A 25,967-nucleotide genomic window follows, 5' to 3' on the forward strand; every position below is an offset into this window, starting at 1 on the left:
TGTTGAGTCTCTCGACTCACAGATTATAACCTTTTTTTTCAGACAATGAGGTGAACAAGACAGGAGGCATTGAGCCAGCTCGGAACAAGGGCAGTACAACCCGAAGACCACCCAGTTTAAAAATTCCGCATTTAGTTATGTTTTCTTTCGAACCGTCTAAGTAATTTTATTTGAACTAAGAAACTGTTATGGAAGAATGAGTAAGTGATGTCCGCAGTTTATGTATTATTATAAAAAGAAAAACTAGGGGCGTTACAACAAGTGTTAAGTCAATGTGTTGTACAATAATGCATTCTTAAAGATAGGTTTACCCAAAGTAACTTTATAGCTAAAAAGTACCACGTAGATAGGATTTGTTGGGAATGACATAAGGATTCTTCAAACAGTTGATCTAACTATAATGGTTGAAGAGAATCCATGCATTATGTATATGGTATTACACTCACCTGCAACATATAGGTAGGCTTTGATTAAGTTAAAGTTGTCTCAATATACCACTTGGTTTTGAAATTTTAACTCGAAGAGGTAAGTGTAGTTAGGGTTGATCCAATCAAATAAGTAGTTATAGGCTTATAATAGAGGTGTAGTCTAACTTCAACCTTTGAGAAAACTAGATACGCCATCCAAGGAGAATGGATTTAAAGGAGTATATATAAAGTTAGGAGCTATAAACTAAAGAAGGTTGAGGTGAGGGATTATTGCAACTATGTAACTTTAAAGATATTTTCATTAAAATGTGCAAAATATAGCTAGGATTCCTAAGGACGATGTTGAGCAATGAATACACCTAGCAACATGTAGCTTGTCCACCAAGAAGCAATGAATAGGGAAGTGACTAGATTGCTCGATTTGAAGTTTAACATGAAATAGAATTCTCAACTAGATTGATAGACGTGGATGATAAAGAAGCTTAACAAGAAATGTGTACGATCAAACAGCTCGACTAGAGCAAGGGTGAATAGATAGCTAAAATGTGAGTGTCAACCCTAAGAGTCAATCATGAGATGATTGATATGAACTAATATATCATATTTTAATAAAAATAGCATTTTGTGTTTATTATATTTACTTTATATCTGTGCAAATTTGAATAAATATAATATGTCCAAAGTGGTAGGTTCTGTTATATCAAATAGTTAAATTGATTGTTAGAGATAGATATATAGAGCACTACTCTCAATTATCCCTAGTCAAGTATTTATATACAAGAGAAATATTAATGTATTGAGACTAGCATGTAAGTTATGTACTGAATTGACTTGCCATGAGAATGTTTCATGGATTGTTATATGAGTGTCATAAATATTCTTATAGTGATTATTAGTATAAACCTGAAATCACTATGGTTCCTACATAGGAAATTTTGTACTTTAGTATTGATAAACGTCACCTATAACAAGGTTAATAATAACATCATTCACGGGATATGCAATGAGTTATGCGGAGGGATATGAGTGATGTAGATGGAATGCCCCTTCCATATAATGGAAGTGACGTCTGTGGGGCCCTTGATTAAGTAGTACTACTAAAATTCATGGTCATGCTCAAATAAGTCAATATGAGATATTAAGCTTATTTGGTTAAGTAAGTCTACTTAGAGATCAAGAACAGATAGATTGGTAAGAGGATGATACGATCTATGTCTCATAAATCAGTCTAAATGTCTTAGACAAAAGGACTAAGTTATACATTAGAATAGTCATAGACAGGTTAGGTTGAATCTACAACATTCTCATCACTTGGCTAGCTATGATGTATTGCTAGATGTCACTCATTGCTTATTTCTTTAAAATGAGATCTTAGAGTCACTGCTAACGTTATGAGAACCTATTGAGTCACATATAGAGAGCACATCAATTTTAGAGTTTGGTTTATTTTAGTATGATTAAAATAAAGTGGGTCTAAATTTTAAGTTTGAAATTAATTCTGGATCTTAAACTTGTTAGATTAATGGGTTAATCTAATTAGATTTTATTAAATTATTAGATTAATCTAAGGATCTTAAACTTATTGGATTAATGGTTAATCTAATATTTATTTGGATTTTTCAAACAAGCTAAACGAATGAAGCCTACGTTATTAGATAATATCATAGTAGATAAGACTTGGCCACATTATTAGATAGTGTCTTATTAGATAAGACTTGGCCAAGTTTTATTCGTCTTAGTAGATAACACTTGGTGGTTGAGTTTGATAAGATTATGATAACCCTAAAAGTTAGGGTTTGATATCAACTTATATATATGCATGGTAGCTAGAACTACACGAAGAACAACAGACTCCAATTGTGCTCATGAGACTGGAGACGATTATGCCCGTGTGGATACCATAGAGGCGCGAACACTAATCATGATTAGATCAGCTTGACTCTCTAGATTTGCAAAGGTTCTATGCATCGAATACGTAACTTTTCACACCAACGATCTAATTAGAATTTGTATGGATCTCTAGTGGGTTCTTTTTCCCGCTGCGTTTTAATGCTTGATTTTGCTACAAAACCCAACATAAAACATTTCAAAGAGTGTACACATGTGAATTTATATATTGTGATAGCCGAAGAAAATGAAATGCATGAGAAAATGTGAAAGGAATAAAAGAAACAGTGTTAATATATAACATGCTTTAGAGAGATTGTTCCTATTTCACAACCTATAATAGGGTATGCAACCCTAATCAAAATCCACTACATCAATCATTTTAAACGAGACAAAGGAATAACCATTAACAAACCGAAGATGCCATCTCACAGAGATTAAAACTTTGACTCAAATGGATAGGATTTCCTCAAGACAAAAACCTTGACCTAGACCAATTAGATTTTCAAAAGATTATAAGATTGACCCCAAAAACTAAGAATCTCTCAACAAAATATAACCTTACACTCTCCCCAATTAAAACCAAGGGGAGAAATCAGATTACCAAAGAGTTTGATACTGTTAGGATTAGTAGGTTAGGTGGGTTGAGTGGTTAGAGGGGGTGAATATCACTTGATCTATAACTAATACTTGTGCTCTTGCTAATTGTTTAGCAAGGTTAACCAAAACAATTAATGAAGCTAAAATAGATACAACAAGAAAATAAACGCTAACACTTCTGCTTGACGTGGTTCGACCCTCATTCCTACTCCCTATACTATGACCTATAACTCTTCAGTGGCTCACTACTGAAAGCGCACTAACCTTTCTCCTTTACAAACTTCTTCTAGAGTGGAGAAACCTCTTATAACCTTTTTTACAAGATGAGTATAAATGGAAGCTAAAAGAAAAAGATTAAGAATTAACCTTTGAAGGTCCTCCTTGCATAGCCTTTAACCATCTTCAACTCCACTTAGTGCTATGGCCAAGTGGGTTGGATGAAATGGGCAAGCTAGGGGATGGATAACAACATATGAAGGACAACAAATATATTTCTTGGCAAATTTTAGTATTATGGAGATTACTTGTCAATTAATCACACAACTTCCACAAACCATAAATAGAAATGAGACCAGAACTTCATATTCTTATTCTACTCCTATATTATTTTATTGCATCAACCAAACTAAGCTAAATATATTTTTGTACCATTTTGATTAATCTATTGCATTTCCTAGGAAAAATTATCTCATTTCCTAATAATAATTATTTTCATTTCAATCAATTTTAAACATGGTGTTATTATTCAAATCTAATAGCAAGTAGTTTGTTTATGTAAACCACTATTTTGTCAAGTACTATGAATGGGCAATTAGTAAAATATACATTCCTTTAGTTTATTTTAGAAATCCTCAAATGAATTTCTCATGGCCATAATTTCTTATTATTCCCACCATAAATAATGAGGGAGCTTCTTTGCAGGATAGAGACCAAGGGCATACATCTAAGTCCTCAGCCCAACTAAGATTGTTTTGTGTTATTCCAACTGTGCTGATCGTACGGTGTTGGTGGCTCCAATGAGGAGAAAAAAAAGAATAGGATGAAGAGGAGCTTACATGAAGACTAGAGGTGAGAAGCGCCTTTACATTAGCCACTAGTCCAAAGAAGGCTTCAATCACCCTCTTGATGAAGGAAGAAGGCTTCAATATTGTTTAGAAAAAAGGTAGATCCGCTACCTTAGCGGCCCCCCTAGTGCCGGCCCCACGGATATGGAGGGAGGTTCATGCAGGTACACAGGCCATAGGCGCATGGCGGGGTAAATTCCAGATCGTCAGTTCCTGAGAATCGACCCCTGGCCATTACGCCAGAGATACCATGCGCCCACCGTCTGTGCTACGCCCTGGGGGCTTCAATATTGTTTAGAAGCATGGATGAATAAGGGTTGAGGAGATCATGGCCATAATTACTTGAAGTTTTTATATGTATTAATCCATGTATGGTTTATTCTTAGCAATATAATGCACAAGAAAACACCAAATGAGAAGAAAAATCTTCATACAACATTAAGAAATCATATGGATATATTGATGGCCATACCTTTCTTGCAATATCCCATTGCTCACCTTTGGCTGATACAGGTGCACCAAGAAGGACAACTCTTTCTATAATTCCCTCTGATCAGTTATAAGTAGATCAGATTAAATGAGTTAATAAAAAAGGATAGGAAAACAGAAAAATAGAAGTATCATTGCACCATTATCTTCATATGTGGCCAGTGTCTGCAAGCACTTGTATACAACACGAGCTCCTAATGAAAAGCCAACAAGTGTGACTGGCCTGGGCAATCAAGGGAACAAAAGAATTATCTGAGATCTGTTAATTGGAGGAAACTGTCTGGTTAAGTTATAATCTTGCCTATTTCCCTGCAATCCTTTTAACAACACTTCAGCTAGAAGCTTTCCTGCTTTATCCGACCTAAAATCAGCAATAGATGATAAATCATTTCTCATGAGTAGTTTCTTACAAATTACAATAATGAAAATCTACCAAAGAGATTGATAAAAAGTATTTAACCTGTCTATAATTCTGGTATGATTAAGTTCAGACTTGGAAACTATATGCAACTGGAAAATAGATTTGTTCCTCTCTTGCATACAAAATTTATGTATCACCACAAAATGATCTTTTCACAATGAAACAAATTTCTATGCAAATCAAAATAGAGTTCTATCTTGGGTGTTTCCTTGTATATCAGTTCAGAGGTAGCTTATCTCAGCATAAAACATCCATTTATCTACTAGTTACGGTAACCGATATTGTCTACATGTACCTATCAATAGCAATTGACCACTTGCTATCAATAAAATCTGTAGCTGCAATTAAGGTAGCTGGCCATGCTAGTGCAGTCATAAGAGAGCTTAGCACAGTCATCATTGCACCTTGTTTCATTAACCCCATCGTTAACGCTGCATCAGCAATGGTAAATTTTAAAAAAGAAGAGTCATGCAATAAAGGCTAAAGTTGTTGAATTCTGAAGACTCACTTGATGTAAGCCAATCCTGAATTGCAGTGCTCAGGGCAATTATGTTCCTGGATTCCCACTTAAGAGCATATCTGTCATTTTAATAAAATTCAATTAAAAACAGAAAACTGTGGAATGCATATTTTCTAGCATAGTAAATCTGAGATCATGCTTCCAGAAAAAAAACCAAAGACATCATTAGAACTTCATGTACACTATTTCAGATAATAATCTAAAGGCTTTCTGTTGGAGTGTTGTATGACTAGCAAAGGGAAACATCTGAATATTTTCTTGAACTTTCTCACTTCAAAAAATACTCTGGTAAATGGTCGCACCTGTTCAAGTCAGATGAACACAAACAAGAATGACTTTATCAAATTACAAAGAGGCTCCACTAATCTAAAATGGCAGTGCTTAATATGTGAAATTAGTACACGAGGCAGTAAATTCTTATATTGAATGCCTCTGTAAATGTTCAGAAACTCCTGCTCTTCTCAGCATTAAACGATGAAGTCAAACAGAAGTATCAAAATTCCTTAGATTTTGTCCATCCAATCTTGTAAGAAAGAGGAAACTGGCATATTTCTTTTATAGTGCATTTGATTTGTTGTATAACAAGAACACTGTAAGAATCATGATGTGATTGTTCCCATCTGACTTGACCAAACTGACTCAAAAATTGGCAGTTTGCCTACAAAATATGATGTGAAGTGTGTTATCAAGTCCACAGTTGTACAATATAGGCTTTCCATTTCTTTGAATAACTGTATCAAGGTAAACTTATTCTTGTGTTTAATCTTGTATCTCAGACCTTGAAATTAGTTCTTTATCATACTGAATTAGAAATATGGTTGAAGTGAATGCAAATCTAGTTCAATCTTCAAACACTAATAGAATAAACTTTCAATGACTCATTAGGCGAATCACTCCTCGTCAATAGCCCACAATACTTTCTCCTTTCTAAAATTCTTTTAGTGACGAAGAAACCTTTACAAAATTTGCCTTGATAAAAATATTTAAAGTAAAGTACAGAAAGCCAAGCTAAAAAGAATATTAAAATATACCTAGTTGTTTAAATGTTGTGCTGCCTGTAGAGAACTTGCAGAATGATTGTTGTAATTCTTAGTTTCTTGTATATTCTGGACGTCTATTTATAATCTCAATTTGGCATACTCTAGAGGACAAACTAACTTGGCCATCCTAGTTGACCAAACAAGGATATTCAGTCGTTATACATAACAATTATCTTAAACCTAGTATGATAATAGTATGATTAGTTACTAACATACATAACATGTTAATATGTCACCTTGGGGTGAGGAGGCAGAATTGAAAGACGAACTTTGATCTGGGACCTATAATAACTAGATTGGAGGAATTGTTCTCAAAAGCAATTCAAGCCCTCTCGAGGATATCATGGCTATCACAAAGCGCAAAAGGTTTACTTTGATTCGACGTCACAAGGTAATGGTTGCGGTCTAGGGGATTGTAGGGTTCTTGTGACAAGTGCCTCCATTAAAAAGCGATCATCCTAGTACGGCTACCATGAAAGTAAGGTCACGTTAGGCTAGAAACACCAGTGTAAACTCGAAAGGGAGCATTGGCTACCTTAGGATAGCTTGATCGATATGGAGGTAAAAGAGAGATTCACAACTAATTTATCAAGGATAGTCGAGGTGAAACCAAAGTCCTAAAATTGCCTTTAAAATCGATTTTCTCACAACTTCTCACTTTTGCTTTCTTAATTTCTTTTCTTTCACAACAACTCTCTCGATTTCGATTCATCTAGATAGCCTATTTTGCACTTGGATTAGTACTGAACTCCACGATCTCAGAGGACGATATATTATTATTTGATGACGACCGTGCACTTGTGGAAATCACACGTTAAGTTTTTGTTGTCCGAGGACTATGTCTTATTGATATTAATACTATTTGTAATTTGACTAATCTAAATTTTTTCCTTTTTATTTCTTTTTTCATATTCTATTGCTCTTTTTGACCTTTCCTTTTCAAGTGAACAAGTTTCTTTTTATGCGAAGGTGTTAAATCGAGAATTATGTTGCCAGCAGATTCCAAAATTAAAAGAACTTTCCATAAAAGAAGGAACCTACAAAAGCGAATAGAGGCGGAGTAAGAACAAGCAACATCAATCATGGCCGATGACAGAACAAGAGTTAAAGGACTACACCGCACCTAGCAGCAGAGGATTGAGGTCTAGCATCACTAGACATCCGGTAGATGCAAACAATTTTGGGTTGAAGCCTGCATTACTTTCCATGATCTAATAACACCAATTTGAAGGCACACCTACGGACAACCTAAATTTGCATTGAGGTATTTTTTAAATTTATGAAACCCTAGAATACAATAGTGCCTCTGCAAATGCTATTAGGCTGCGCTTATTCCCTAGAACACTCGAGTAACACTTTTCATTTGTTTGTGTTGAGATATTGATTATATTTGTGCATAATTTTTAGGATTTTTTCTGTAAGATTTTCCCATTTCTAGAAATTTTCTAGAATGGGTAAATTAAAAATAAGAATCATATTTTATAATTGTTGCATGTCTATATTTCTATTTTAGTTGATCAACTGCTTGAATACTTAGTTGTTAGCTAAATCCTTTGCATGCTTATATTGCTTTGTCTTACTTGATTGAATCAGTCTAAGTAATTTTTATTTCCGTTGTGCTACTCCACTTGATTCAATTGTGTTTATTTACAATCTGCTCATTTCAAAATTCGTAATGTTATTCACCCTCGTCAAGCGTCGAATTCTATTCTACAATTTGATATCAGAACGGGTTGAGCTGATAATACGCTAGGAAAATCTAGTTAGGTGCATGTTTAGACTGGATAAGAAGTACCCTAACTGGTACATCTAATTAAGTGGAACTAGTTGAAGCTAACTCACCTCACTCTAAACTAATTAGACAAAGACATTGTATTAAAGTTGATTTAGCACTAGATTCTTAAGCTATCTTTGTTTTAAGAAGTGGTCATTGCTCCAATACTCAGAAGACCTCTGTATCTTGCCACTATCGGGAAGCTAACTTCGAAAACTCTTGCTCATTTAGCCTAAAATAAAACCTGAATCTAATATAGAGCAAACTTTGTGCTTTGTGACAAAGCAAATAATTAATTGATTAGCATAATCCGAGCCTAGCTCGAACCTAAATCTAAATCCTAATTACACTATACCAAACACAAACCAAACTCATATCATGTCCTAAACCTTAATACAACTTGAACAAATTTGTAAGAATCATGGAAAAAATGTCTTTGTATGAAGGATTTAGCACAACTCGTCGTCCTCTCTTCATTGACGACAATTTCACTTATTGGAAAGGGAGAATGGATCTTATAAATGATATTAAGAACTACCTTATAATAAAGGTAAACTTTGAACGGTCTACAAATCCAAATGGCACCCTAGTTGACTTTGAAAATTAGTCAAGCGACAATAAGAAAAAGGTTCAAACTAATGCTAGAGTCACAACTACATTGCAATGCGGGCTAACTTAGGAACAACTAAGTAAAGTTGGATCGTTCAACAGCGCTTAGCAACTTTGGGAAAAATTAATCAAGGTGCACGAAGGTTCAACTAATTCACGAACCGCTAAAAAGGACTTGTTATTAAGTCAGCTCTAAAGCTGAAAGAAAACGAAATCATAAGTCAGCTACACAGCCACTTCAAAGAAATCCTAAACGACATCCATGCAATCAGCGAACAAGTCGAAAATCACAACTTGATTAAGTATGCACTTAGAGCATTTCTAAGGACTACCTTGTGGGGGTTGATACATACAAAATATCCAAGGATCTGTCTATTATAAAGTTAGATGAATTCTTTTGTGATTTTAAACTTCTTGATCAAAGGAGAAGGGTATAACTTTAGTTGCAATAAATCCAAGCCAAGATCTAAATCGAAAGAAGAGACCAAGTCTGAATCTGAGTTCGAATCAACAACTGATGAAGATGACCTATCTTTAGAAGTTGCACACTTAGTTAAAAGGATGATATGCCGAAAGAAGTTCACCCAAAGATTCATAAAAAAGGAAATTTCCAAGAAGGATCTAGCGAATGTTCGATGTTTCGAATGCAAGGAAAAATGACACTTCAGAACCGATTACCCGTTACTAGAAGAAAAAGAGAAAGAACCTAAAAAGAGAAGAAGAAAAGAAGAAAAAGAAGAAAGTCCTAAAGGTGACTAGGGTAACAGACCCTTTAACTGAAAAATTGTATGGTACTATCTCTTATTTGACTAAGACTCTAACAAAATAAAAGTCGTTAAGACTTTACTTAAGGAGGAAAGGACCTTAAAGAAAAGACTAACTTAGACTCATTGACTTAGATTAGTCAAGTTGGAAACTCAACTCAAGTGTCAAATTTTGAGGAAGAGAACTCTAATTTGAAAAAACCAAGTTGGTGAGTTAAAATCTACGTTGAGCAAGTTCACGTCTGGGACAAAATACTTAGATATGATTGTTGGAACTAGATGAACTGCATACAATAAAACTGGACTTGGGTTTAGCTCGAGTCAAAATCACGTTTCTTACCTTACCTTAGTCAAAAGAAATGCTAAAAGTAAGTTTGCCTTGTTCCAAGTCATGCTTAGTCAATTAAATAGAAAATAAATGATGTTGGGTACCCAAACAACATAAATTATTAATGTCAATGTTTGCTATGTAACTCAACTGTTAAATTAAAATCTGTTTGAGTTCCAATTTAGGGGAGCTAACTTCTAGATATGTTTAAACTAGGATTGATTCAAATCATGTTCACATGTTTTTCTCATTTTCAAAATAAATGCGATTTTGAAAAGGCAAAAAAAAAATTCTATTAATGCTATATATTTATCAATATTTTGCTTTACTTTTATTTTGAAAATGAACTTAGTCTAGGTTCTAAGTAGACTGCATGTACCTATAGATCTAGGCAGTCAGCATCTTACAAAACACACTAAGCAATAACTTGCTTGTGTTTGAAAAACATAGAAAGATGTGAAATGCTTAGGATTATAGTTTTTAATTCCAAATGCTTATATCAGTGCATCAACGTGAATTGGGCCAAAAAATTTTAAATTGATCGAGTTAGGTAATTTTCACGTGTTAACAATTCAATTTTTTATAAGATTGAGTTAGAGACTCTAACTTAACTTAACCAACCGATTAAATGCTTCTTTCTTATAGATAGTCAAGCCCAAAATCAAAGTTGGATATTTAAAAAATGGTCTAAAAAATATATTTTGATAAAAATTAAGATGTTTTTATAAAATCTCATTTTTCATGCTTTCATTTCTTTTGAATTGCTTATTAACTTACTTTCGGAAATTTGACTTATAAACCTAAGGTAGGATTGAAGAATTTAGCTAGAAAGGTAAAATTCAAAGAGTCAACATCGTTGACTCCTATCGCCTGGACAGTGTCAAATCTCGTTGACTAGGGTAGGTCAAAAGTTGGTACACGGTCGAGCTTAGCCCCACATAGTCACCCGTATTCAAAAAGTCGAATTTATTACGACAGTAAAAATTAGGTATAAAGTCGCCCATATAACTAATACATTCACCCGTATGACCATAAAAGGGCACCCTAATTAGACACACGGGGCCGACCAAGTACCCACCCGGTCGATCAGTAAGTCTTTATCTTGAGTTCAAGCTTTCTTTTGACAACATCATGTGTAGTTAACATTTTTGACTCAACTATTTCAATTCCATCTTCCTATTATGCATAATATTTCTTACTCGTCATTATCTTAAACTTTATTGACTTATTACAATTATTATTAGACCCAAACGTAGAACGACCGAGGCTAGTACCTCTCACCATCCCAGGTTTCCCTATCAGGACCATAGGCATAGACATGACCAGTATGCATATCTTCCCATACCTTCTAGATATCTCGAAGTTCTTTACCGATCACTATGCAGACATTCACGAGATCATAGCCTATTATGGTCTCTCCATGCTTGTTTACTACGACCTGTCAGTAAACCTCGATCTTTGTGTTGAATTCTATAATAACTTAACTAAGGTGGACAACTTCCCCTTAATTCCAAAACTAGAGGCGTTGACATCATTTTCACGCCTAACCTGATTCGAGATCGATTCGAGATATATCCCACCACCACCACATTCTACTGCTTCCCTTTTACTAGTCTACCCTTTTTTCTTGGCGCCTACTCTGAGTTACCTTAGACCTTATCTATACTTATTTCTTTAGTGGCGAACGAACTCCTACCGTCGTCAACTTTAGCTCAGGCCAGCTTAGGGCCGCTAAATACGTGTTGTACAAGGTCATATACTCATGTATCTTGCCTATTAACACTAGAGACCTTACTACTCATTTGTTAGTTTAATCATTTTTAGTTCCATCATCCATCATTTTAGCATATCCACTAGCTATCGAGTTCATCCATCATTTTAGCATATCCACTAGCTATCGAGTCCACATGTTGTATTGCCGTATTCTACTTCGCCTCTTTGTATCCCTAGGCATTGATGTTAACCGAGGTAACATCAAACAATTATCATAGAGTTTGCTCGGATAACACTTAGGAACTTTACTCTAGCTAGGATGGTCCTCAAAGAGAACACCCTAATCACAAAGGATGGGAGGCAGACCCCTGGATCTCCAAGGATTGACGAGATGCTCGCTGCGTTTGATGAGGATCCAAATCAGATACTAGCCAAGCTACCCAGACCTCCAACACCTTCAACTCCACTGATATTAGAGGATAGGATGATTAGACTCGAGGGTATTGTCACTGATATTAGTTGTGATGTACAAGGGATTATGGGCATAATGCATGCCCACTTTGTGAGGCAGTAGTCCCCTCCTCACTTTATGAATGATGATTGATTGATTGACTTATTTTGGACCTCTCCGGACTTCCTTCTATTATATTTTGGATTCGTATATTGACTTGAAATATAACTTACCCGTTATGTCAACTTATCATTTGACTTCTACTATTTATGTTTACTTATTTTGATTTATAGTTGACTTTGCTTTTGACTATGCTTGATTCTAGTTTAACTTGCGAATTACTATATTTCTCCAATCTTTTGACCATAACTTACCTATGATTTCACTTGAATTCTCTCTTAATTTATTACATCTCATTTATATGCTTGATTTAATTTGCAATATTCACTTAACTCTGTCCATGACGAGTTTCAAGCCCGGATAAAGGAGAGTTGTGTTAGGTTGTCAGCTAGCGTTAAACTATGGTAAATATTTAATGAATTGATCCATTAAACTATTATGTTAACGCTAGGTTGTTCCCTAGAAAGAACATGTTACTGTAACGTCTTGGCAAGTACCGATACATCTCCAGAACTCGGGTGTAGTGCTAAAAATGCAAAAGTTCGCATTGCAAGTCCGACTATAACATATCGACAAGGACCGTCCCATCTCCATGAGAACTTGGATGTCGTGTTAAATAGGCAAGAGTTCTCATACCATAGGTTGGATAAAATAAATATTATAGGAAAACTAATAATCTAATATTTAGAATATAGAATATAAGAACCCTCACTAATAAAGTAATAGACGTAGTAGATGCGATGATTAGGAGAAAAATTAATATTTTGGGTGTACAAGAGAAAATGGATAGATAAGAAGACAAAGATAATAAAAAACTTGGGTTTTAAGTTATAATACACAAAAAAAAGTGTAAAACAAGAAATGAAATGGGTATTGTTGTAGATAGTTCGTTAAAGGATGAAATTATAGGAGTAGTTAGAAAAGGGGATAGAATTATAACTCTCAAGATAGTAGTGACGAATGAACTATTAACATAATTAGCATATATCCACCTCAAGTAAAATTAAATGAAGCTACCAAATTAAAATTTTTGAATGACCTAAATGAAGTATTACAAAATATTCCGTCAAATGAAATGGTTTTAATAGAAGACGATCTAAATGAGCATATCGAAATTAAAAATAAGAAATATGAGAGGGTATATAGGGATTATGGGTTTAGAACGCGAAATAAAGAAGAAAAAATTATATTACATTTTATGATAGCATATAACCTTATATTAGTTAATACATATTTTAAGAAAAAAGAAGAACACTTGGTCACCTTCAAAAGTGAGAATAATAAATCGCAAATTGACTTCTTTATAGTTAGAAAGAGGGATAGAAAAATTTGTCAAGAATGCAAGGTCATCCCTAGAGAAATCTTAACTACCCAACATAGGTTAGTAGTTTTAAATATACGCCTCAAGTATAGTATCAATAGAAAAAATATATATATACGACTCCTACAATTATGTAACGACCCAATTTTTCTCATTATGAGTTCTAAAAGTTTTTAAAAATATTTAGAAATATTTTAGAAATATTCTAGAGATTTTTAGAAATTTTTAGAGTATTTTTATGTAATTTTTGGAGGTCGTTTGGTATTTTTACTAAACGAAGGAAGTTTCGACAAAAAAATATCCAAGCCGAGAATTGAACCCGCGACCTTTGACTCAGTCAAAACCCGGCTGACCAGGTGGGCAAATGGATTTTTTTGTTTAGAAAAGGTAGCGAATTTATTTAAGATAGTTAACAGAATATTGGATTATAAAAAGGATAAGTTGATCTTGGATTTGTCTATTTAGAAAAGGTAGCGAATTTATTTAAGATAGTTAACAGAATATTGGATTATAAAAAGGATAAGTTGATCTTGGATTTGTCTATTTAGAAAAGGTAGCGAATTTATTTAAGATAGTTAACAGAATATTATAAAAGGGATAAGTTGATGTTGGATTTGTCTGTTTAGAAAAGGTAGCGAATTTATTTAAGATAGTTAGCAGAATATTAGATTATAAAAGGGATAAGTTGATGTTGGATTTGTCTGTTTAGAAAAGGTAGCGAATTTATTTAAGGAGTTAACAGAAATATTAAGTTATAAAAAGAGATAAGTTGATGCTCTGTTTTCCATGACTTAAACCATTCTCTCCTTCTCTTCTGCGTACGATGGCGGAGCTCGGGCAGAAAACGAAAGGGAGTTAGGGCATCATCTCCGGCGGTCGGCCAAGGTCCTAGAAGCCCTTTTTGTTCGGTTGTGAGTCCAAGAATCAAGGTAAGTGCTTCTCACCTGCAGTAGGAGTAGTTTCGGATCTTTGTTCTTCTTGAATTCGAAGCATAAGAAGCGCTAATAGTGCAGATTTTTAATTAAGCCTATAGTGCAGATTTTAATTAAACTTATAATGCAGATTTTTATGTAGAGCTTATATTGCAGATTTTAATTAAGTGCTTATAGTGCAGATTTTTAATTAAGCCTATAGTGTAGATTTTAATTAAACTTATAATGCAGATTTTTATGTAGAGCTTATATTACAGATTTTAATTAAGCTTATAGTGCAGATTTTTAATTAAGTCTATGGTGCAGATTTTAATTAAACTTATCATGCAGATTTTTATGTAAGCTTATAGTGCATATTTTAATTAAGCTTATAGTGCAGATTTTAATTAAGCTTATAGTGCAGATTTTTAATTAAGCTTATAGTGCAGATTTTAATTAAGTTTATAGGTGCAGATTTTAATTAAGCCTATAGTGCAGATTTCAATCAAGCTTATAGTGCAGATTTTTATGTAAGTTTATAGTGCAGATTTTAATTAAGCTTATAATGCAGATTTTATATTTGCATAGTATGCAAAAATAGTGAAGCATAGAATGCAGAATCTTGATTAGAATAGTATGCAGAATTTTGATTAGCATAGTATGCAGATTTTTGTTTATGCATTTCAAAGTTAGAATTTATTTAAACATTTCAGTTTTTAAAGAAACATTCTTTTATTAGAGGTATTAACAAGTATAAGAAAGATAAAGAAAAGAAAGAAAAAGGCCAAGGCCTTAAGTAGATCCCAAAGTCAAGACTTTAGGGATTTTGGCACACAAGATGCTCGTTAAAATGCCGAGGCATTATATATTAGAAGTATTAAAAGATAACAAGTATTTTACTTTTATCAGTGGCACTGTACTGGACTCTCAGTTGTCCTTGGGTTGGGCTCTCATAGTCGTCCCTAGGTTTAGATAACCTAGTATGCAGGACTCTCAATTGTCCTTGGGCTGGGCTCCCATAGTCGTCCCTAGGTTTAGATAACCTAGTAAACCCTACTAGATTCGGGACCAGCTATCTCGAGTCTAGTTAGGGATGCGCGCATAGCAAGTATAGTTGTCGGGCCCAAGAGAAAGTTGATTATTATTTTGAAGTATTAAAATATAAGTTTTCAAACAAAAGAAATAAGCTTCACATAAGTTTAAAATTCAGCAAGTTTAGCTTTCTTATATACTAACATGTTGTTTAGATTTGCTTACATGTTTAGTGTTTCAGTATGCTATGTTTCGTTTGCTATTAGATGAACATTTAGTTTCTAGACTTCTTTCAGCTTACATGCATACTCGAGTTTTGTGAGTTAGATAGCGCTTACTAAGCAATTTTGCTTATAGATGCATTTCCTCTTACTGCAGATAAAGGAAAGGAAAAGCTATAGTAAAGGAAGGCGACAAGGAGGTGCGGATAGATGTGTGATGCCTGGACTATAGAAGCCTTGGGATTTAGCATAAGAATTTATTAACAAAGAGTTGAGTAGAATGTATTAGATGAGTCATTTAGTCTTCCGCTGCTAGTTAATTGTATGTTTTAAGTTCTCCGAGAGTTTTAGGAATTACTATCAACATGTGTGCAATGTTAGTTAAGTAAAGTTAGTAGTCCAGTAGTGCTCCGCCCTCACAGTCCAGTAGTGAGAAGGGTGGGGTGTTACAAATTAAATGGTGAAAGTTAAAGGATTTAGAAAGCAAAATATATTTAATGAGAAAAATGAAGTACAAGTATTAGGTGAAATATACGATGACTCTAATACGACATGAGATAAGATGGTATCAAAGTTAAAAATAATAGCTAAAATGTAAAGTCAAAAGGGCACGCATAACCAAATAAGATATCCTGGTAGTGGAATTAGAAAGTATAAAAAAAAATGACAATCTGATACACGAAGCTCTCGCCATGCGAGGTCCCATCATCCTGGTAGTGGAATTAGAAAGTATAAAGTGAAAGAAAAATGAACAATTTATAAGAAATTATATATTTGTAAGAAAGAGGAAAATTTAAAAAAATATATACAATAGCCAAGAGGCTAAGTAAGTAGTAAATAAAGCAAATAATGAAACTTTGAATGATTATATCGAAAATTAGATAAAATAAGAGAAAAAGAGACATTTATAAAATAGCTAAAGTAAGAGAAAGAAAGACAAGAAATCTTATACAAATAAAATATAGTAAACATAAATGCAATAGGGTACTAGTACATAATGAAGAAATAAACGAGCGATGGAAAACGTATTTTTATCAACCTTTTAATGAAGGTTTAGGTGACCAACTTAACTTAGATAATTTAAATAGGTCAAATGAGTATAGAAATTTAAATTTTTATCGTAGAATTTAAATTTGAGAAGCAAAACAAGTTTTAAATGGGATGCACAATAAAAAGGTCATTAGATCAAATGATATTCCGATATAGGTATGGAAGTGCCTAAAGAAACAAGCTATTGAATAGCTTACAAAATTATTTAACATGATATTGAAAACTAAAAAAAGGTCTGATCAATGACAGGTAACTACTCTAATTCCCTTATATAAGAAAAATGGTGACATACAAAATTATGCAAACTATAGGGGTATTAAATTAAAAAGTCATACTATGAAATTTTGAAAAGGAGTAATAGAGGAAACTATAGTGACCGAAAATCAATTTGGGTTCATGCTTGAAAGACTGACAATAGAAGCTATACATCTTCTCAAACAACTAATTAAAAAGTATAAGGAGCAAAAACATCTATATTGACTTAAAAAAAGCTTCTAAAAAAGAGTAAGAGAATTCTAGAAAAGAGAGATGTTAGCATAACATTATTGAACTAATTACGAATATTTATAAGAATGTAACGATCAGAGTGAAGACTTTTTGGTGGATTAACTGAAGTATTTATAAGAATGTAACGATCAGGGTTATATCAAAGATCGGCTTCAAGTCCTTATCTTTTTACATTAATTATGAACGAACTCACTAGAAGACACATTCAAAACACAATACTATGGTGTATGTTTGCAAATAATATTTTTTTTTTTGTAAATAAGACACATGAAGGAGTAAATGCTAAACTAGAATCTTGACGGAAATACTAAAAGTGAAAGACTTTAGGCTTAGTAAAGTAAAGATAAAATATATGAAATTTAAGTTTAACAATATTAGACGTAATGAGATAATTGTTAAGATAGTAGATGACAAGTTGTCTAGAAATGAGGGCTTTAAATATTTAGGATCATTTTTACAAAACGATGATAAAGATGTCTTATGTAGGATGGTTGAAATGGAAGAAAATATTGGGTGTTTTATGTAATCATAAAGTACCTCTAAAACTTAAAGAGAAATTCTACAAAATGGCGGTTAGACCTGTTATATTATATGACACTGAATAATGGGTTATAAATCGAGCACATGAGTAGAAGATGAAAGTTTCAAAGATAAGGATTTTAAGATGGATGTGTGGACATACGAGGATGGACAGAATAAGAAATGAGAAATCAGAGTTGCATCTATTGAGGGAAAACTCCGAGAGATATATTTAAGATGGTACAAACATACACTTAGATGATCAATAAATGTTTCAATTAGGTGATGTGAAACTATGATAAATACACACATCAAATGAAAAAGACTAAAAATGATAAGATTAATAACAATAAAACAAGATAAAATTTATTTAAATATAAATAATGATATAGTAAGAGATAGAGCTCAATGGTGTACAAAAATCTATATAGCCGACTCCATCTAATGGGATAAGGCTTGGTTGTTGTTGTACGATTTAACCCATTTTGATATATGAAAAAAAGAGAGAAAGGTAAAAAAAAATAAGAATTAAAGTAAAGAAAATTTAAAATTATTAACTTACCAATTTTGTTTTGAAAAACCCTTACTTTTTAATTTCTTCATTGATCCGGCGGTAAGAACAGGGGACCCCCTTTCTGAGGAGTCAACGCCACGCGGAAGTCAAATGGCCAGGTGGCCGACCGGATATGGGTTGGTCGAACGCTCGGCCGGCTGACCGGGTTCTAACTGAAGGCTCCCCAGCAGGAAGCTGGGCCCCGTCGCTCATGGTACAGGAGCGTAGGGCCGAGCGGAGGGCATGCTCGGCCGAAGACATGAGGTAGCATACTGCTAAGTCTCCACGAAGCACATTACCGAGAATCTCCCAAGTAGACCACTATAGGTGTCCGGCCGGCCGCAAGGCTTCTGATAGCGGGCATGTTCTACGTTTAGGCCATACTCCAAATCTTACGACAGGGGGTTTAGCTGTCCCATCGAAGACGTGCTTGGACTGTAGCAGTATGGGGTCAGGTGAGCTCACTGACAGGCCCTTACTGGGGTATGGGCCGAGGACACGTGTACACCTCGGTATATGTGCACCCGCTTCCCCCCAGCCCTATATAAAGGCTCTCATCCTTCGCCGGAGGTATGCATTCTACGATCTTTGGAGCCACTTTCTTATTGAGCTTTACCTGACTTGAGCGTCGGAGGATCGTCGCCGGGAACCCCTTCCCGGCCCGACTTCTGTGCAGGTTCACCGGAGGCCCGGGTGGATAGTCAGGAGATCTACGTCAGCCGCCTGGAGAGCGCCACGTGCCCAGCGTCCGTTGATTCAGCTTTCGGACAGGATCAATTTGGCGCCGTCTGTGGGAACGCTCCTGCATCCGATCGGAAGTAATGGACGAAGCTGGACGACCGCACTCGGTGATGCTCTCCACGGAGGAACTTAACGCGTTGATCGAGACAAGAGCTGCCAAGCTTATGGAACAGAGACAAAAGTCACAAGCTGAGCGGGCGGAGCAGCAAGCAACATCAGCATCAGGCGGCCGAGCGGAAGCACCTCAGGCCACCGTAGCATTCCATCGGGCCCTATTCCGCACGCCTGAAGCCGCAGCAGCTAATAAAGATCGAGGATCATCTTCGGATGAAATGCCGAGACGAGATAGCAGAAAAGGAAAAGCCCCTCGAGCGGACGTATCGCCCGAGCGGATCAACCGCCAATTTTCAGAGGCTATTCTACGAGACCCTCTGCCCAAGCACTATGTGCCTCCGACGATCGGCGAATACAATGGGACCACAGATCCAGACGATCATTTGGGTAAATTCGACAACACTACTACCCTTCACCAATATACCGATGGGGTAAAGTGTCGAGTTTTTCTTACCACTCTCTCGGGATAGGCTCAACGGTGGTTTCGGAGGTTGCCGGACGGGTCCATCACAAGCTTCAAAGACTTCCGTACGGTTTTCCTCCATCACTTTGCCAGCAGTCGGCGTTACCAGAAGACGAGTGTCAGCTTGTTCGCCATCAAACAAGAGCGAGAGCGCTCGAGCTTATATCCGGTTGACGGTGGCCGTGGGCATTCCAGACCACCTCGAGACAATGATGAACGCGTTTACAAGGCCTCGTGGGCGGGGACTTCTTCCGCTCGCTTCGTTCGGAAGCCGCCCGAGACTACGATCGTATCTTTGCCGGGCAACGAATACATCAATGTGGAGAAGCCAAGCTGCCGAAGAAACTCAATGGCGGGCTCCTCCCAAGCGGAAGCCGCTGGTCGTCACCGCCAAGAGGACGAGGCGAAGCAATTCGTTCATCCAAGACCTCGTGTCCAAGTAGCGGCGGCCCAGACCGAAGAAATGGACTCCATGTTCGCTCATTCCATCGGACACGCATAACACCCGAGATTGTCGGAGTCTTCCTTGATTGCTCATCCCTTTCCTCGGAGTGGCGGTAGTAGATCACCATCGTCAGGCGTGACAAAGGCCCCGTAGCGGACTATACCCGATAAAGCGGCGGCGTACGAGAGCGTGAAGACAATCCCGTATATACGAGGCGGCCAGACCGTCGCGGGAGGAAGAGAATAGAAACAACACTTCCGGGCGAGATCAACATCATGGTGGTGGGCCGGGAGGAGACTCCAACAGAGAAAGGAAGGCGGGCGTCCGGCTCAATCCATGTAGTCGGTGCCCAGAGCGGGCGAGTGGACGAGTCGACCGGGCCGGAGACTTGGACGGAGTTGAAGTGCCCGTGACGACGCTTTGCATCGTAGCGGTAATAACCAATTACACTATTCACGCGTTTTATTGAGACAGGAGCTCGGTCAATATCATATTCAAAAGCCTTGACCGACTACAATTGTACAGCTGCGCCGTGACGACCCCCTCTACGGGTTTACTGGCAATGAAGTTCGCCGGTCGGACGATCCGATGGCTATCTCGCTGGGAGAAGAGCCGCTCAGGAGGACGCGGACAGCAAACTTCGTGGTAGTCGACTCTCCCTCGTAATACAACGTCATTTTGGGACGACCCACTTTCCACCAGAAGATCAAGTTCCCAGTGAAAGATAAAGTGGGAGAAGTACGGGGAGATCAACTAGCAGCTCGGCGATGCTACGTCGAGATGGTCCGAGCAGAAGCCAATTCCGCTCGAAAGTCGCCACGGATCGAGGTGAACGCTATAACTGAGAAGCCTCCCTCTCTAGTTTATGAAGAAAAAGAGGAAGTGCAGATTCACCCGACCCAAGCGGAGGCCACAACGTTCGTTGCGTCCGATCTGGAGGCAGACCAGAAACAAGAAGTGATCAAATGCCTCCGGAGAAATTGTGATGTCTTCGTCTGGTCGACGCACGAGCTACCCGGAATCTCGCCGAGCATAGCGCAGCACGAGCTACATGTCCGACCGGACGCTCGGCCGGTGAAGCAAAGAAAAAGGGATTTCAGCGCCAAACAGAATGTCATCATCCGGGCGGAAGTTGAGAATCTTTTGGAAGCCGGCCATATACACGAGGTTCAGTTCCCGAGCTGTCTAGCAAACGTAGTATTGGTCTCCAAGCCGGGCAACAAGTGGAGAGTATGCAAAAATTTTCGGGATCTCAACAAAGTTTGCCCGAAAGATTTTTATCCTCTGTCTCGGATCGATCAATTGGTGGACTCCACAGCTGGCGGCGAGTTGATATGTATGCTCGACGCTTACCAAGGATATCATCAAGTGCCGCTCACCCCAGAAGATCAAGAAAAAGTCAGCTTTGTTACAGCCGACGGCACCTACTGCTATAATGTGATGTCGTTCGGACTAAAGAACGCGGGAGCCACTTATCAGCGTTTGATGAACAAAGTATTCAAAGAGCAGATCGGGCGAAATCTGGAAGTATACGTGGACGACATTCTCATCAAGTCTGTCCGAGCGGCCGATCTCTTCAAAGACATGGAGGAAACTTTCCTAACGCTACGAAAATATGGAGTCAAGCTAAACCCCCAGAAGTGTCTGTTCGGAGCAAAAGGAGAGCGTTTCTTGGGTTACATAGTGACCGAGCGGAGGATAATGCCACGCATGCGCCGCCCGGCTAGACTCGCAGTCTAGTCAGTCGGACTAATCGCCTCCTTCGACTAGACTTGAAGGGGAGGCAAGTGATCCGGCGGTAAGAACAGGGGACCCCCTTTCTGAGGAGTCAACGCCACGCGGAAGTCAAATGCCCAGGTGGCCGACCGGATATGGGTTGGTCGAACGCCCGGCCGGTTGACCAGGTTCTAACTGAAGGCTCCCCAGCAAGAAGCTAGGCCCCGTCGCTCATGGTATAGGAGCGTAGGGCCGAGCGGAGGGCATGCTCGGCCGAAGACATGAGGTAGCATACTGCTAAGTCTCCACGAAGCACATTACCGAGAATCTCCCAAGTAGACTGTAAGGCATAGGCTGGCCGGCCGGACGCTCGGCCGGGAACAAGGAAAAAGACAAAGGACGTCTTTCTCTGACAGCGGACATGTTCTACGTTTAGGCCATACTCCAAATCTTACGACAGGGGGTTTAGCTGTCCCATCGAAGACGTGCTTGGACTGTAGCAGTATGGGGTCAGGTGAGCTCACTGACAGGCCCTTACTGGGGTATGGGCTGAGGACACGTGTACACCTCGGTATGTGTGCACCCGCTTCCCCCCAGCCCTATATAAAGGCCCTCATCCTTCGCCGGAGGTATGCATTCTACGATCTTTGGAGCCACTTTCTTATTGAGCTTTGCCTAACTTGAGCGTCGAAGGGTCGTCGCCGGGAACCCCTTCCCGGCCCGACTTCTGTGCAGGTTCACCGGAGGCCCGGGCGGATAGTCAGGAGATCTACGTCAGCCGCCTGGAGAGCGCCACGTGCCCAGCGTCCGTTGATTCAGCTTTCGGACAGGATCATTCATATATAACTACATTAACTCTATTTTTCTACTTGAATATAAATTTCAACTTTTTTTATTATTATTTACAAATTTTAATTTAGTTTTCATACTATCCAAATGTGGGAGATTGTTGGTGTTGGGTGCACAACATTTAACCCAGAGTTTTGATGTATGATTATGGTTAAAGTTAAATTAGTTGTGATCTAACCAGTTATGTCAACGGTGCAGGTGCAGGTTACTTAACCAATGGTAAAGTCTTGGTTGGTTAAGTGTCAAACAGTGACTAAATCCTAGTGGAGCAAGGCAACCGAAGTCCTGATTAGGTGTCAAGCATGATCTAAGTCTTGATTAGAACCAAGCAAAAAAGTTCTAACTAGATGCTAGGTGAATCAAGTTCAAGTGGAGTCAGCTGGGAGCTAAAAGCTTGGCAGACAAAGTCATAGTTAGAGACTAGATGAATCAAGTCCAAGTGGAATCAGCTGAGAGCTCAAGGCTTGACAGATAAAAGTCCTAGCTAGGAGCTAGGTGAATCAAGCCCAAGTGGAATCAGCTGAGAGCTGAAGGCTTGAATGACAAATGTCCTAGCTAGGAGCTAGGTGAATCAAGTCCAAGTAGAGTGAGTTGGGAGATGAAGGTTTGGCAGACAAAGTCCAAGTAGAAAGAGTTGGGAGTTGTAGCTTAACAGCTCAATCTAGATGAGTCGGCTAAGCATTTAGACTCAAAGTAAGTACGAGTAACTTTACACTTACTATCCCACTTATTACGTGTAACCACTACATGGAAGAAAGGTTCTACAATTCCAAGCTACCATGCGAGTTCAAGTACCGATGATAACTACGAAGGATTTCGGAGGGTCCGAAGGATATGGACAACCGAAGCAACTTCTAGGCGATCGGGAGATGGCATTATCATCAATCCGAGCGAGGTGGGACAAGATCAGGCTAAACCCCTACAACCGTAAGGCTTACTAGAGAATTTCGTTAACATTATATAACGGATAAAAGTTGTAGTCACGTCAGCACTCTTACACGAGACCGAGACGGCTATATGTGATCGGAGAAGAGCTATAAAAAGACCTTCAAGGAAGAGCTTGAAAATCACTCATCTAAACAGAATTCACTCTTATTCACCTGCTCTAAATGCTCTCGCCTTCTGTGCTGCAACATGCGCTTTATTTAATCGGCAACACTCGAGTAACATTTTTCATTTGTTTATGTTGTCATATTGATTATATTTGTGTTTAATTTTTAGATTTTTTTCTATAAGGTTTTCCCATACCCAAAAATTTTATCAAAAGGGTAAATTAGAAATAAGAATCATATTTTATAATTGTACTACATTTCTGTTTTGGTTGATGAATTGCTTGCATGCTTAATTAGTAGCTAAATCATTTACATATATTGCTCTATCTAACTTGATTGAATTAGTCTATAATTTTTATTTTCATTGTGCTACTCTACTTGATTTAATTATTTTTATTTACTATCCCCCCTCCCCCAGCATCGAGTTCAAACCCACACACTAAACGACAAGGATGGAGCGATTGGGATTTCACATGGAGAGAATAATACAAGAGAATCCAAAAAGATAAACAAAGAACGTAGCTCCACAATCTCGGTGAGAACTTATACACCATGGTACGGTTCCCTCAACAAGTGGCCAAGGCAAAGTTAGATGAGCAATTTTGAAGATTCTTGGAGATGCTCAAAAAGAATGTTAACATACCCCTCCTTGATACTATGCAACAAATGCCGACATATTCAAAGTTCATACAAAAGGAAGGTTGAGGACTTTGAAACAATCGCTTTGACGGAGTGCAGTGCATTGATCCAAAACAAATTACCTCGGAAACTCAAGAATCCAGGTAACTTTTTGATTCCTTGCATGATTGGTAAGACCAACAGAAACAAATCATTCTATGATCTGGGTGCAAGTGTAAGTCTCATGTCCTTTTCGATTTGCGAGAAACTAGGGTTAAGCGATTTGAAGCTAACGACAATAACTTTGCAACTTGCGGGTCATTCTGTTAGATACCCATTGATTTCTAGAGGATGTCCATGTAAAAGTAGGTAATTTTGTGGTGTCTACTGACTTTGTCATAATAGATATGGATGAAGACCCTAGAATCTCTATCATTTTAGCGAGGTCTTTCTTAGCCACTATCAAAGCAATAATTGAGGTCAAAATCACACTCTCCTTTGTCGTTGGTGAAGACAAGATTGAATTTAATTTATCTAAGATCAATACTTAATTGTATATTGAGTGTATGTTACAGAATTGATGTCTTGTAGAAGGTAAAGAAGGGAGAACCTCGCGTACATGCCCTAGATAATTCATTGGAATCAAGTGACCGTGAAAGGGAGTCAAAAGAAAAGGTTGGCAAATACATCGTACCGGCATGAGCAAGGACGAACCCTGAGATTCTAGACAAGGTTGTTAAAAGAGGTGGGGAAATGCACCCCTAAGCCAAAGCTCAACGGTAAAGATTGCAAGGTCGAGCTTATAACCTAAAACAAGCTCTTCTTGGAAGGCAACCCATGTTTTTTTAACGTATTTCGTTTCAATTTTTTCATTCCTTGCCGTTCGTTTATGGTTTTTATTTTTTCAGAACTAGGAATTCCACGGGCATGGTGGGTGTTCCAGTGGGAAACACAGTCAGGTCGTGTGATCTAACACAGCTGTGGTCTCTTCGATATCCTGATCTGTCTATAAAAAAAAGGTTGGGACAAAGCTCCCCATGGCTAAGTCGTGGAGATTGCCCGCCCATGTCTGCTCCGGTGCCCAGCCATGCAAAACTCCCGAGAGCTCCATAAGCAGGCTATGTCCATTGACATGGCCGTGTCGCACCAGAAGGTTTTAAATCCCCTCGATTTGTGCCTTCTCCTCCTCCTCCATTCTGCCCTAACTTCCTTCTTCTCTCCCATACTGTAAACTCCCTCTCTCTCTCAAAAACCCTAGTCTTGAGCCTTAACCTCTTAAGCTCTCAACCCTCCTTGTCCTCCACAAAAAAAAAACCCCTAGTTTCCCCTATTTTCCTTCCTTTTCCACTTCAAAATAAACGCTAATTCAAGCAACCTTCTTCTCTTCCACCTAGAGAAGAACAATCTTCAGCGTCTTCTGTTCCCTCCTCCCAACTCAAGAGCTCTTCTTTCTTCTCCAAGCCCTAAGAGAAGAAACATTCTTCTCCCCACAACTCTTTCCCTTCTTCCACGTCAAGAGAGCTAATCTCACAATTTCTTGTGTTTTCCTTGTGTGAAGGTGAACGATGTTCTCAAAGCATCCACACGAGGAGGGCTCAAGTTCGAAGGCGAAGGGAAAAGGCAAAGCTTTCAATAGGGGTAATAATG

At 37.8% G+C, this 25,967-nt stretch overlaps 1 protein-coding gene across 1 annotated transcript in view; it reads right to left on the reverse strand.

Annotated features, from left to right (window-relative positions):
• Window positions 1-25,967, reverse strand: part of LOC122056613 (transmembrane and coiled-coil domain-containing protein 4-like) — a gene marked incomplete in the record, with an annotated part of 120,688 nt that overhangs the window by 32,906 nt on the left and 61,815 nt on the right. The window contains 5 exon segments of the mRNA XM_042618640.1: window positions 4,452-4,528; window positions 4,609-4,691; window positions 4,770-4,829; window positions 5,185-5,320; window positions 5,398-5,461. Coding sequence (XP_042474574.1) covers window positions 4,452-4,528; window positions 4,609-4,691; window positions 4,770-4,829; window positions 5,185-5,320; window positions 5,398-5,461 — 420 coding nt within the window.

The sequence above is a fragment of the Zingiber officinale genome, chromosome 1B (assembly GCF_018446385.1).
Source record: "Zingiber officinale cultivar Zhangliang chromosome 1B, Zo_v1.1, whole genome shotgun sequence".
Classification (NCBI taxonomy): Eukaryota; Viridiplantae; Streptophyta; class Magnoliopsida; order Zingiberales; family Zingiberaceae; genus Zingiber; species Zingiber officinale.